Raw genomic sequence first — 9,747 nt, 5'->3', positions numbered from 1 at the left:
GGCTACGCCTACTGGTGATATGATTCAGAAGGGCAGAATTGACATCCGGGAGACTTCAAAGGGTAACAAATAGGAAAAGGAACAAACTACCTTTCCTTTTTTTAGCTGTGCACAGCAAGGTTAATAACAGGTAGCCAGAACACGGGGTAGTCTGGGGGCCGGCCTGGGGCAATGCCCCGTTTTCCACAGGCCGCATGCTGCTAGGCCCACTCACGCTTCCCCCCGTGGGGGCCGAAACCCGCGCTTTAACCCTAATGAAGCATCTGCCACAAGCCCAAGGAGTGGGATATCCACGGGGGGGCGGGACAGGACGACACCTGCCAAAAAGTCCCCACACGAAGGCAGCCGTGCCCGCACCAGGCGCCCCGCAGGCAAACCCGCCGCCCCCGGCCCCACCGCCGCCCCTGTCAGGCGGCACCGCCCGCCCGACTTCGCCACGCCCACCTCCCCGCGGCGTCGCCCTCCGCCAATGAGCGCCGCCCTCTCCTCCCGCGCGCCTTCCCCGCCCTCCCCGCCCCGCCCTCCGCGACGGTGACCGTTCGGAGCCGCCCGGGCCCGCCCGTCGGAGAGGAGCCGACGGATTGTCTCGCGAGAGCAGCGGCAGCCTCGCGAGAGCGGCGAGCCCCCTCCCCCGCCCCCCCCTCCCCCGCAGCGGCGCTCCGCCCCGCGGCCCTCCCGCCGCCCCCGCCCGCCGCCGCGGCCGGATCTGTCTCTCGCTGGCTGCTGGCTGGGCGGTGGGAAGGGAAAGGAGAGGAAGGGGGGGGGGCGCTCGGCCCTGCGCACTGAGCGATGTTTGTCCGCCATCGCGGCGGAGGAGGAGGGTGAAGGAAGCGCTGCCGCCGGAGCGAGGGGCCTGCGCCGCCGCCTCGCCCCTCGCCGCCGCCTCCCCCGCCGCTCCCCCCCTCCCCTTTGGCCCGGCTCGGCCCGGCCTTCCCGCCCTCCGCGCAGCCCCGGGGGCCGCAGCCCGGAGTGAAGGTCGCCAGCGGCCTCCCCCGCCCGGCGCCCGGCCCCCGGCCCCGCTCCCGGGGTCTGCCGCCCCGCCGCGCGTTCCCCGGCGCCCCTCCGGACGGGAGGCGCCGCCGCCGCCGGGCCCGAAGATGTCGAACCTGAGCAAGGGGACGGGCAGCCGGAAGGACACCAAGATGCGGATCCGAGCCTTCCCCGTGAGTACCGGGCCTAGGCCGGGCCGAGCGGCCGCGGCAGGCCCCGGCCTCCTCCTGCCCGCAGGCCCCGCGGCCTCACCGCCCTGTCAGCCGCGCCGTGTGCCCGGGCCCGCGGGGCGACCGGGCGGGCCGGCCCCGGGCAGAGGCGGCCTGGCAGGGGGCGGCGGGTGCGAGCGGTACGGGGGGAGCTGTCAGCCGGCCGGCGGCCCCGGGCACCCCCGTGCGAATGGCGGGGGGCGAAGGGGTGTGTGTGTGTCTACGGCGTTGGGGGGGGCACACGGGGACGTGCGGGAGCCGCATCCCGGGGGAGCGGTGCTACCTGCCGTGCGGCGAGTGGGAGGTGGAGGAACTGGTCCCCGCGATTATCGTCTCCCTCATCAGTCAAGCAAATCAATTATGAAAATCCACGTACGGCATCGGGAGGAGGGGGGGCTGGTTTCTTTGTTTTCAAGGAAAAGGCCTCAAAGAAGGAGTCGGAGGTTATACGCCTACATCAAAACAAAATTAGCTAAGCCTTGTGTGTGTGGGGGGCGGTATTTATTTATGTCTTCTGGAGAGTTTCCTCTTGGTGAATGTATTTCACTCCCTGCTCCGTGAAAGAGGCTATAAGTCGTATGATTGTAGGATTTAGGTGGCATAATGCCAGCTGTTGAGAAGATGTTACTATAAGCATGTTGACATAGGTAACTTTCATGCGTGTTTGGTAGAACCATGAGCATACCATCCCTTTGACTTACAGAAGGGAATGAGCCAGATTATTAATTTAAACTGCTGTAAAGCTTGTTGTGTTTTGACAGTTGGTTCAATTAAAGCTTACAGCAGAATAACAACTACAGTACTATTAATGATGTTGAGGAAGGGGAGAAATAGAAAAGCTTCAGCCTGCCAGAGGATGGCCAGGAAATGTGTATGTGTTCATTGGTGTGTACGTTAAAAAGCAAGATACCTAGTTGAGTCACTGGCATTTAAGGTTTAGTGTTAACTTTTTGATGCTACATCTGATCCCAGTAGCCAGTAGTGTAGAACTAATGTGCCTTGCCTTTACGAGAAACTGGACATACCTGTTTATCGTATTTCACTGACAAGGGATATATCAATATATATGCTTCATCAAAACTCTCGCTGGTGAAATTAGAGAATTCTTTATATTCTCGAAAGCTGACTTAATCATAGCAAAAGCTGACTTAATCGTAGCAATCTGATTTATGCTGTTTTCCTCTTTCTTTTAATCATTGACAGTTGCATTTAGTGGTAAAAGTCAAAAGAAGAAAGTGGGCTATGAAATTATGAATTTTAGCTGATGAAAGGTTTTTGATCTCCAAATTGTATTTATTTCTTTATACAACCTTTTTCAAGAATGTAAGTTTTGTTAGGACGTCTTGGATTGCAGGAATAAAGAAAAAGACTTACTGCAGCATGGCCAGGGCTTTACTAATAAGTAATAGGAAAACTTGTACAAAAATAAAACATTACATATACAGCATGTATGTTTTATAACAAACTACGCCAGAAATATAGCAGTCTTTTAATTTGGTAAACAGATTCATGTATTCCAACCATGAATATGTAGATATGGGTCAGTCAACAAAGGCAGACTTAACAATGGGGTAAACTTTACTCTTCTTTTTTTTTTTTTTTTTTTTTTTTTTTTTTTTACTTTTTTCACCACCTTTGTAAATGAGCATATGAAGTCAGTTTGGGGGTTGAATTCTACTCACACAGAGCCCTGCTCTTACATGAATATTGTCATCAGGTTTTTTTCTTCTGAAACTGCTTTTGCTAGCATTGTCTTTCTTTTCAGTTGCTTAAGGAATGTCCAGGTTAAAAGTTTTAAAAAATCTAAAAATTACCTTCTCCTGGTTAAACCGCAGCACTCCCTAAAATAATTCAATAATAGCCATCAAGGCCTACAGATCTTATATGTTCGATGACATCTGTTGGCAGCAATTTTTCAGGTGTTCCCTTGAACATACTTTCTTTTCTAAGACAATTTGTTGACAATCCTGTTGATAAAGTTGTTCATAGAAAAGAAGCATGTACTTGGTTGAGAGATTTGGAGGGTTTTCTCAGTCATAATTGCAGAAGGCAATAGCTGTAGTTTGTACAAAAATCTTAACGCAAAATTTGTGGAGGCCTGAGTGGTTGTATAGCTTTGGTCCTGCAAATAGAGCCAGTGACTGCCAGTGGGATTATTCATGTCAATGAGGTTGCATTTGTGTGTGGGATAGAGTCTATATTTAGAAAATGTACTGTTCGTACTTCAGCTACTGATCTTCGTTCTTTTATCTCAAATTTGGTGGTTCTGCTTTTCAGTTCTGAATTAAAAGTGCTTCCAGAGGTGACTTTGTAGGCTGCTTCAATTTGTCGTCTTATTGATTGTCTTTCCTTAGCAGGTCTACCTGGCTTAGATAAGTTGGCTTCTTGCATGGATGTAGCAATTTACTATTATATTAAACTAGAAATAGCCAAATCGGAGAGGTAAGGTTCCTGTAACGTCACAATATTATGGTAACCCATCCATGTAGGTTCTGTCTCTTTAATATTTTCTATTTTTCATAATATTTTTGAAATTTCTGTTGTTGTATTTTACAGTAGGTAAAGGAAAGGAGAAATAGTAATTTGCAAAATACTACTACTACTTCAAAGTTTCTTCTTTTTCTTCCTTACTAGAATTTAAGTAGAAATTGACCAAAACATTTGAAAACTACCAGTGTTGTACCAAGAGATCTTAATGTTTTGGAATTATTTTTATTCTAGATCCCTTCTTTATTATTTTTTTGTAATTGGCAGCAGATTATCTGTCATCCCAAGTGTCCATTCATACTTGCTAGCTCCTGTTATGTGCCTTGATGTGTTTTTTCTTACCTCAAGGGCGATGACTTTGAGTACAAGGCATACTGTTTTGCTGAAGTGGGTTGTAGACTAAGCAAAAGTAGTTGAGGAAAGTAATTTTCTATACATTTAATCCATTCTTCTGTTCACAGTAGAGAAAAAAATGCATTTCTTTTCCTAATTTGAAAATTTAGCTTACTAAAAAAATGTTTCCTGTGTTCTCTTGTTGGGCTTGAATTGAAGATGGTGATAATCATTGTATCAGAAGTAGTCCAGATGAGGATGCATTCTTTTTTGAGACTTCAGACTTGAGTGGGCGTTTTTTCAAATCTAGGAAGAATAATGGAAATTTTTAGTGAAAGTTTATCGTATGTTCAGTAGAGAAACTGATGAGCTTAAGCTTGTGGAGTTAAGTAGCCTTACTTACAGCTGTAGAAGACTTCCATTGTGCTACTTTCAATAACCGCTTATGGTACTTTTAATGCCTTCCTAATACATAGTTGCTCTGTATTTATGTAAGGTCTATCTAGATAGCATTTTGAGTTATTATTTGAGTGTTAGAGTAGTTAAAGCAAGAAGTGAAATAGTGTAAGAGGGCTTTTGAGTGAGCGTAGGTTTTTCTTAAGCAGTCTTTAAAATTTCTTGTTTCAAATTCATACACAACACAACAAATAGGAATATGTTGTATTTGGACACTAAAAAAACCCAAAATTTCTGAAATCTCAAGTAATTGTCAGTGATTTCTGTTGGATATAGTTTATAAGTTTTTAAATCATTTGGAGGAGTGCAGTAGTATTTTTGCTGAATACACAGTATGTGTGTTATGCAAAAATGCAAGGATGATACTTCTACAAGACATGAATTAATTGCACTTGTTTTGGAGAAGGATTGTGGTGGTTTTCTTCCTTACCCTGGTTTGAAGTACTTTCAGGGTCTCAGACTGGCTCTCATTGCTTAACTCTCAGTGAGCCCATTACTGCTGGCTAAAGGAATACTTTAAAAGCTCTCAAACAAGCTTGCAGCAAATCTAATTTTAAAATTTAGTTGATTTGTGAAAAGTGGTGCCAAAGAATGCTAGATTTGTACTTCAAACTTTTGGAGAGATGTGATGTTTGTAACAGCAAGCTAGCATGTATAAATCACGTTTCCTGAAAATGTATGTGAACTGTTCTGCTGTGGCTTTAGTTAGTGGAAAACAGTAGCGCTAAATGTGTTTTGATGAAAAAGTGGTACCAAGTAAAAAATGCACATTTCTTACAGAAATAAATAGTATTTGAGAACTAATTTTCAAAATTCGTACAAGTCATGTTAAGCTGTGTTGAGTGAATGTTTTTGCAAGAACTCATCCTTCTCTCGTTGCAATATGTCGTCACCGTAAAATTGGTTGGTGAGATCTTTCTGGAAACCAGCATGACCTGATGTAGGTTATTGGATTTGATCTTCATAGTTGGGTATTTGGGTGTTTTTTTGAGTGCTTGTAATCATTTTCATTTCCTGCAGAGATATCTTTCCTCTTCAGAGCATATGCCAGAATTGCCAGTTCTCAGAACTATTCCAGTGGATCAGTATTATATAGTTACATTATGAATTCTGGAAAGCATTTAGAGAGATCCTACACATGCACTTGTAATAGAATGAATCTTTCAAGTGCGTGTATGTGTGTGTATATATATATATATATATGAAAAAGCTTCACTGAATCATATTATCGGCAATACTTGTGCCCCAGAAAATTATCATTTCATCCAGTCTTATGCAAAAAGGCAGACAGCGTTTTACTTCTTTCAACCCCATTTATCAATTGATGATACTTCTTCCTCAAATAAACTTCTGTAAACCTGAAGTAAATGGCTTCAGCTCTTCCGTGAGAAAGTATTAAGACTTCTATTTTCATTGCCCCTGCTCCTTTCTCCTGAGCTGTAACAGCCACTTGTTTTAGGCTTTATGTAGGCAGAAGGCTTTTTTTTTTTTTTTCTCTCAGAATGCTGGCTGCTTCTGTGGTCTGTTTTGAATCTTGGGGAACTGATGATGCAAGTTGAGATGAGGTTTGTTAAATTTATACTTCAGCCTGTAATGTGTAGATCTATCAATTCAAGTAGTTGATGTAAATTTTGTGTCTTACCTGAGCATCTTACAACAGATAGACCCTAGAAAACACATTTAATTGTATTTAAGTATTTCAGCGTTCAGGTTCTGTAGGCAATATACGTATTTCTGTTTTGGCTTATAACCCTTGGAGTATGTATGCTGTATTAGTGAGTGACTGGAGAGGCATGGTGGGTGGGATGAGGATAGAATTGTAGGCTTTTTCATCTCTGATTAAAATCATGTAAACCCACTGAGTGCTGCAGGACCACCTGGTTAACTTTTTACATGTTTGTCTTTGTAAATCTTGATACTTTGCTTTATATCTTCAAACCTACTTTTATAAATCTTAACTATTAACCCATATAGTATATACAGCAGCAATAATGTTCACAACTAAAATTCTAGTAGGTTTAAAACCTAGAAATAAAACAAACCAAAGAACTAAAACACTGCTTATCTTATTCAAAAGAAGGAGTTGTTTTGGTGTCAGTTACAGAAAAATACAGAAATACTGGCTGTTTACTGGACAGTTAATCTTACGAAGGTCTTCCAGTTTTCACAGATCTGGTTTTTTTTTAATGAAATATTATGAGCAGACTGAATGCCCTAATACTACATTTAGAATTTTTAAGAGATGATAACACTAATTCCAGGATAGACTTTGAGTAGTTGTAGGTGGTTTTTTGTTTGGTTGGGTTTTTATAACACAGTGTACATATTATGTTTTAGTTGTGGTCTAACCTAATCTCATTAGAATTTCTGAGCTATGTAGATGTTCAGGCTTCAGTTGCAAATTTTCTTGGTTTTCCGTGTTAGTTGGGTCCTCAGTTCTGAGCAGTCATTTTTCCAGTTTGAATTGAGTAGGTGCCTCTGCATGGCACTGGAAAGTGTACTGCTGTTTGCAGTACCTGTATTTAAAATTTGCTTGATTTTTGTGCAAGAGTATAAAGTAACAGCACTAGGATTCTGTTAATATTTTTATACTGGCTAATTCAGTCTGAGTTTTTCCATGTGGCTGGGTATGTTTCTTCACCCCCTCATTCTTGTGTTGTATAGTAGTACATTATTAAACAGGATTTACTGGTTTTTTTTTTCCTTGGTAGTGGTAGGTAAAGGGGCTTTATCAGGGTTGCTGTAAAACTGATCAAGAGGTTTTGGTGTTCTACATGAGTTATAATAATAGTAACATAAAAAAATTGAAGTTTTTTTCCAGAAAAATTATTACAACTTTTCAAGATGTTTCTTCTTTTAATTTCTTCTGGGCAGGTAAAAACGGCATAAGTGGCAACATTGCTCAGAATTTCAAATACGTATTCTGAAGTCTTTGGCTTTGATCTGTGGGACATGTAGTCTTAGTGCAGGTGCTTTTGAATTTTCATCACCATGACTGATCTGCAGTGTCTGGTAATCTCTGTATGTGGTGAAAACATTTTGTGGTATGACTGGGACAGATCTTGAGATAAATTTGGTCGAGTCCATTCATAAAATGCACAGTGATTCTGTTACAGTCCAAAATATGTTCCTGACCTTGTGTGTATGATCACTGGATCTTTGATTTCTAGTAGGTACATGTGGAAAACCAACTCTTGAGAAGTGGGGAGCTCATATTTCTCATCCTGAGTCAGTTTTTTGTGGAAACAAGTACGAAAGTATTGTAGTAGAAAACTAGCATGGCCAACCATACTTTTTATCATGGTTGTTTTATTTTTCTGAAGTTCAGTTAAAGCCGGTAGAATTTTTAAATCACAAATGGTTCTTTTGTGAAGGTGCAAGTACTAGCATATTGGCAGAATACTGTTAGATGACATAAAAGAACTTCTACATCTGCATTTTTAACATGTGCATTTTAGGGAAGGAAAAAAGTGTGTTTAATACCAGAGTACAACAAGGAGGACAAAACTGTAATAAACATTTACATTTGGATGGTGCTTGCTGTGGAGTTGCTTAGGTTCTTCAATTAGTTGTGCATAAAATTAGTGTCTGAGGGCTGAAGCTGTCTTGCTTGTAATTTAAATAAGGTATAATAGTATGCAAAATGTATGCAGATACTTGCTTTATTTGTTTATGATTATGGATGAGGAGCATTTGTGGAAATGCCAATTTTTGGTTTACTACTAATGAGAATAAACATAAATGAAGACAATAATAATTTAGATTATACATATGAATGTTATAAAACTGGACTAGCTTATATCATCAAAAATTCGTAATGTTCATTTCTTCTACTACCTGTGGTCTGAGAGTACAGGCTGTGCGTGTCTGTTCCTTACTTTTTGCATGTGAAGAATCTTTATTGAAATAAATAACTTTCTCTTTACTTTCACACTAATTTTGGTTTTAAAATGTTGGTAGCATCTGAGTGGATCTATTTTTTTTTTATGTTATAGGTGTGGATATAATCTTCCTGTGTAGCTCTGGATTTATTTTTTTCTGTTGCAGTCATTTTAGTGATGGTCTTGTTCTTCCAGGCACTGCTGATTTGTGCATCTGATCATGGTGTATTCACTGTATGGTGCAAAAATCCCCCAGAGAAAGGTTCTTGTCAGCATACAGTGGTATTGATTATTTGTAAATGTGTAAGTGATTTATTAAGTGTATCTTCCATCCCCTCCATGAAGTAAGCTGAGAAAAAAAGATTATCCTTTATTGGCCTCTGTCTACCATAAAATTTAATCTTTTATTTACAAGTTCTCAATTTGATATGCTGTTATTATGGAGGAGGAGTTGTCATCAAGCCCCCAAAACCTCTGAAGACCCTTCTGCGCCACCCCCACTCCCCCTTTATTCCTTCATCCCCCTGTAAATTGTTCATTGTGTTCCTTGTTTTGAAATAGCTTCAGGAAATGTGTCTACAGTCTAGATAATCTGATAAGCATTTCATAGATTTTCTCTTTAAATAGTGTTGATTTTTGAACATTTGTAAAATATTGACCTACTTGCAGGTTAATTGAAGGAAAAAAAAAACCAAACCCAAAACCAAACCAGAAATAATTCTTGCGGGATTTGCACTGAAGTTGAGTGGGCAAAGAATGGGTCATCTGTGGTTCAGGGAAGCTTTCTGATTCCAGGACATTGGGGTGGGGAAGTTAATGAACTAAAGGATTTTTTTCGCTTGGAGAGATGATACTAGTGAGGAGACTCCGTGCCTTCCACAGAAGGTACAGATGTGCAGTACAGCATTGCTCTTCCCCTTGACAGTTCTTAACTGAGATTGAGGCACATATTATTCCGGCATTATAATGTTAATATTATACAAGTCATCACTAGAAAAGATCTGCCAAAAAAACCCATGAATTTGCCTCTTATTAAATTAATGCTATTTCTTTCTACTTTGTAGCATTAGGATGATGGTCTTAAAAGTAATGGAAGTACCATGACATACTGCATCGAAAGTTTTAAACACTTCTGAGTCAGGTAAAAAATAAATAAATAAAAAAATCTGTTGGCTTATAGTTAGGAATGATAGCAGTAGCAGGCTGGGATGTAGTAGTGCGGCTTCTGCAGACAGTGACCTATCATCTGTTACGGCAGTTTCAAGACAACCTACTGCACGTTACCTGGAATGTTGCAGTCCCACACTTGGGTTTCAAAAGGAGTTTGAGAGCCAGGGACCAAAATCCCACTGAAATTTGAGAGTTCCAGCAACTTTTAATCTTTGCTAGTA

General features: G+C 41.6%; 1 protein-coding gene across 1 annotated transcript in view; it reads left to right on the top strand.

The window, feature by feature from the left end:
- The first annotated feature begins 678 nt into the window (after positions 1–678).
- CUL3 (cullin 3) overlaps positions 679–9,747 on the top strand; it is a 58,654-nt gene continuing 49,585 nt past the window's right edge. Inside the window, exon 1 of the mRNA XM_055817000.1 lies at positions 679–1,163. Coding sequence (XP_055672975.1) covers positions 1,098–1,163 — 66 coding nt within the window. The 5' untranslated portion in view covers positions 679–1,097. The remainder of the gene's footprint in view (positions 1,164–9,747) is intronic.

Source organism: Falco peregrinus, chromosome 12 (assembly GCF_023634155.1).
Source record: "Falco peregrinus isolate bFalPer1 chromosome 12, bFalPer1.pri, whole genome shotgun sequence".
NCBI lineage: Eukaryota > Metazoa > Chordata > Aves > Falconiformes > Falconidae > Falco > Falco peregrinus.
The sequence above is the reverse complement of the archived record's forward strand: the minus strand, read 5'-3'. Positions and strand labels throughout refer to the sequence as shown.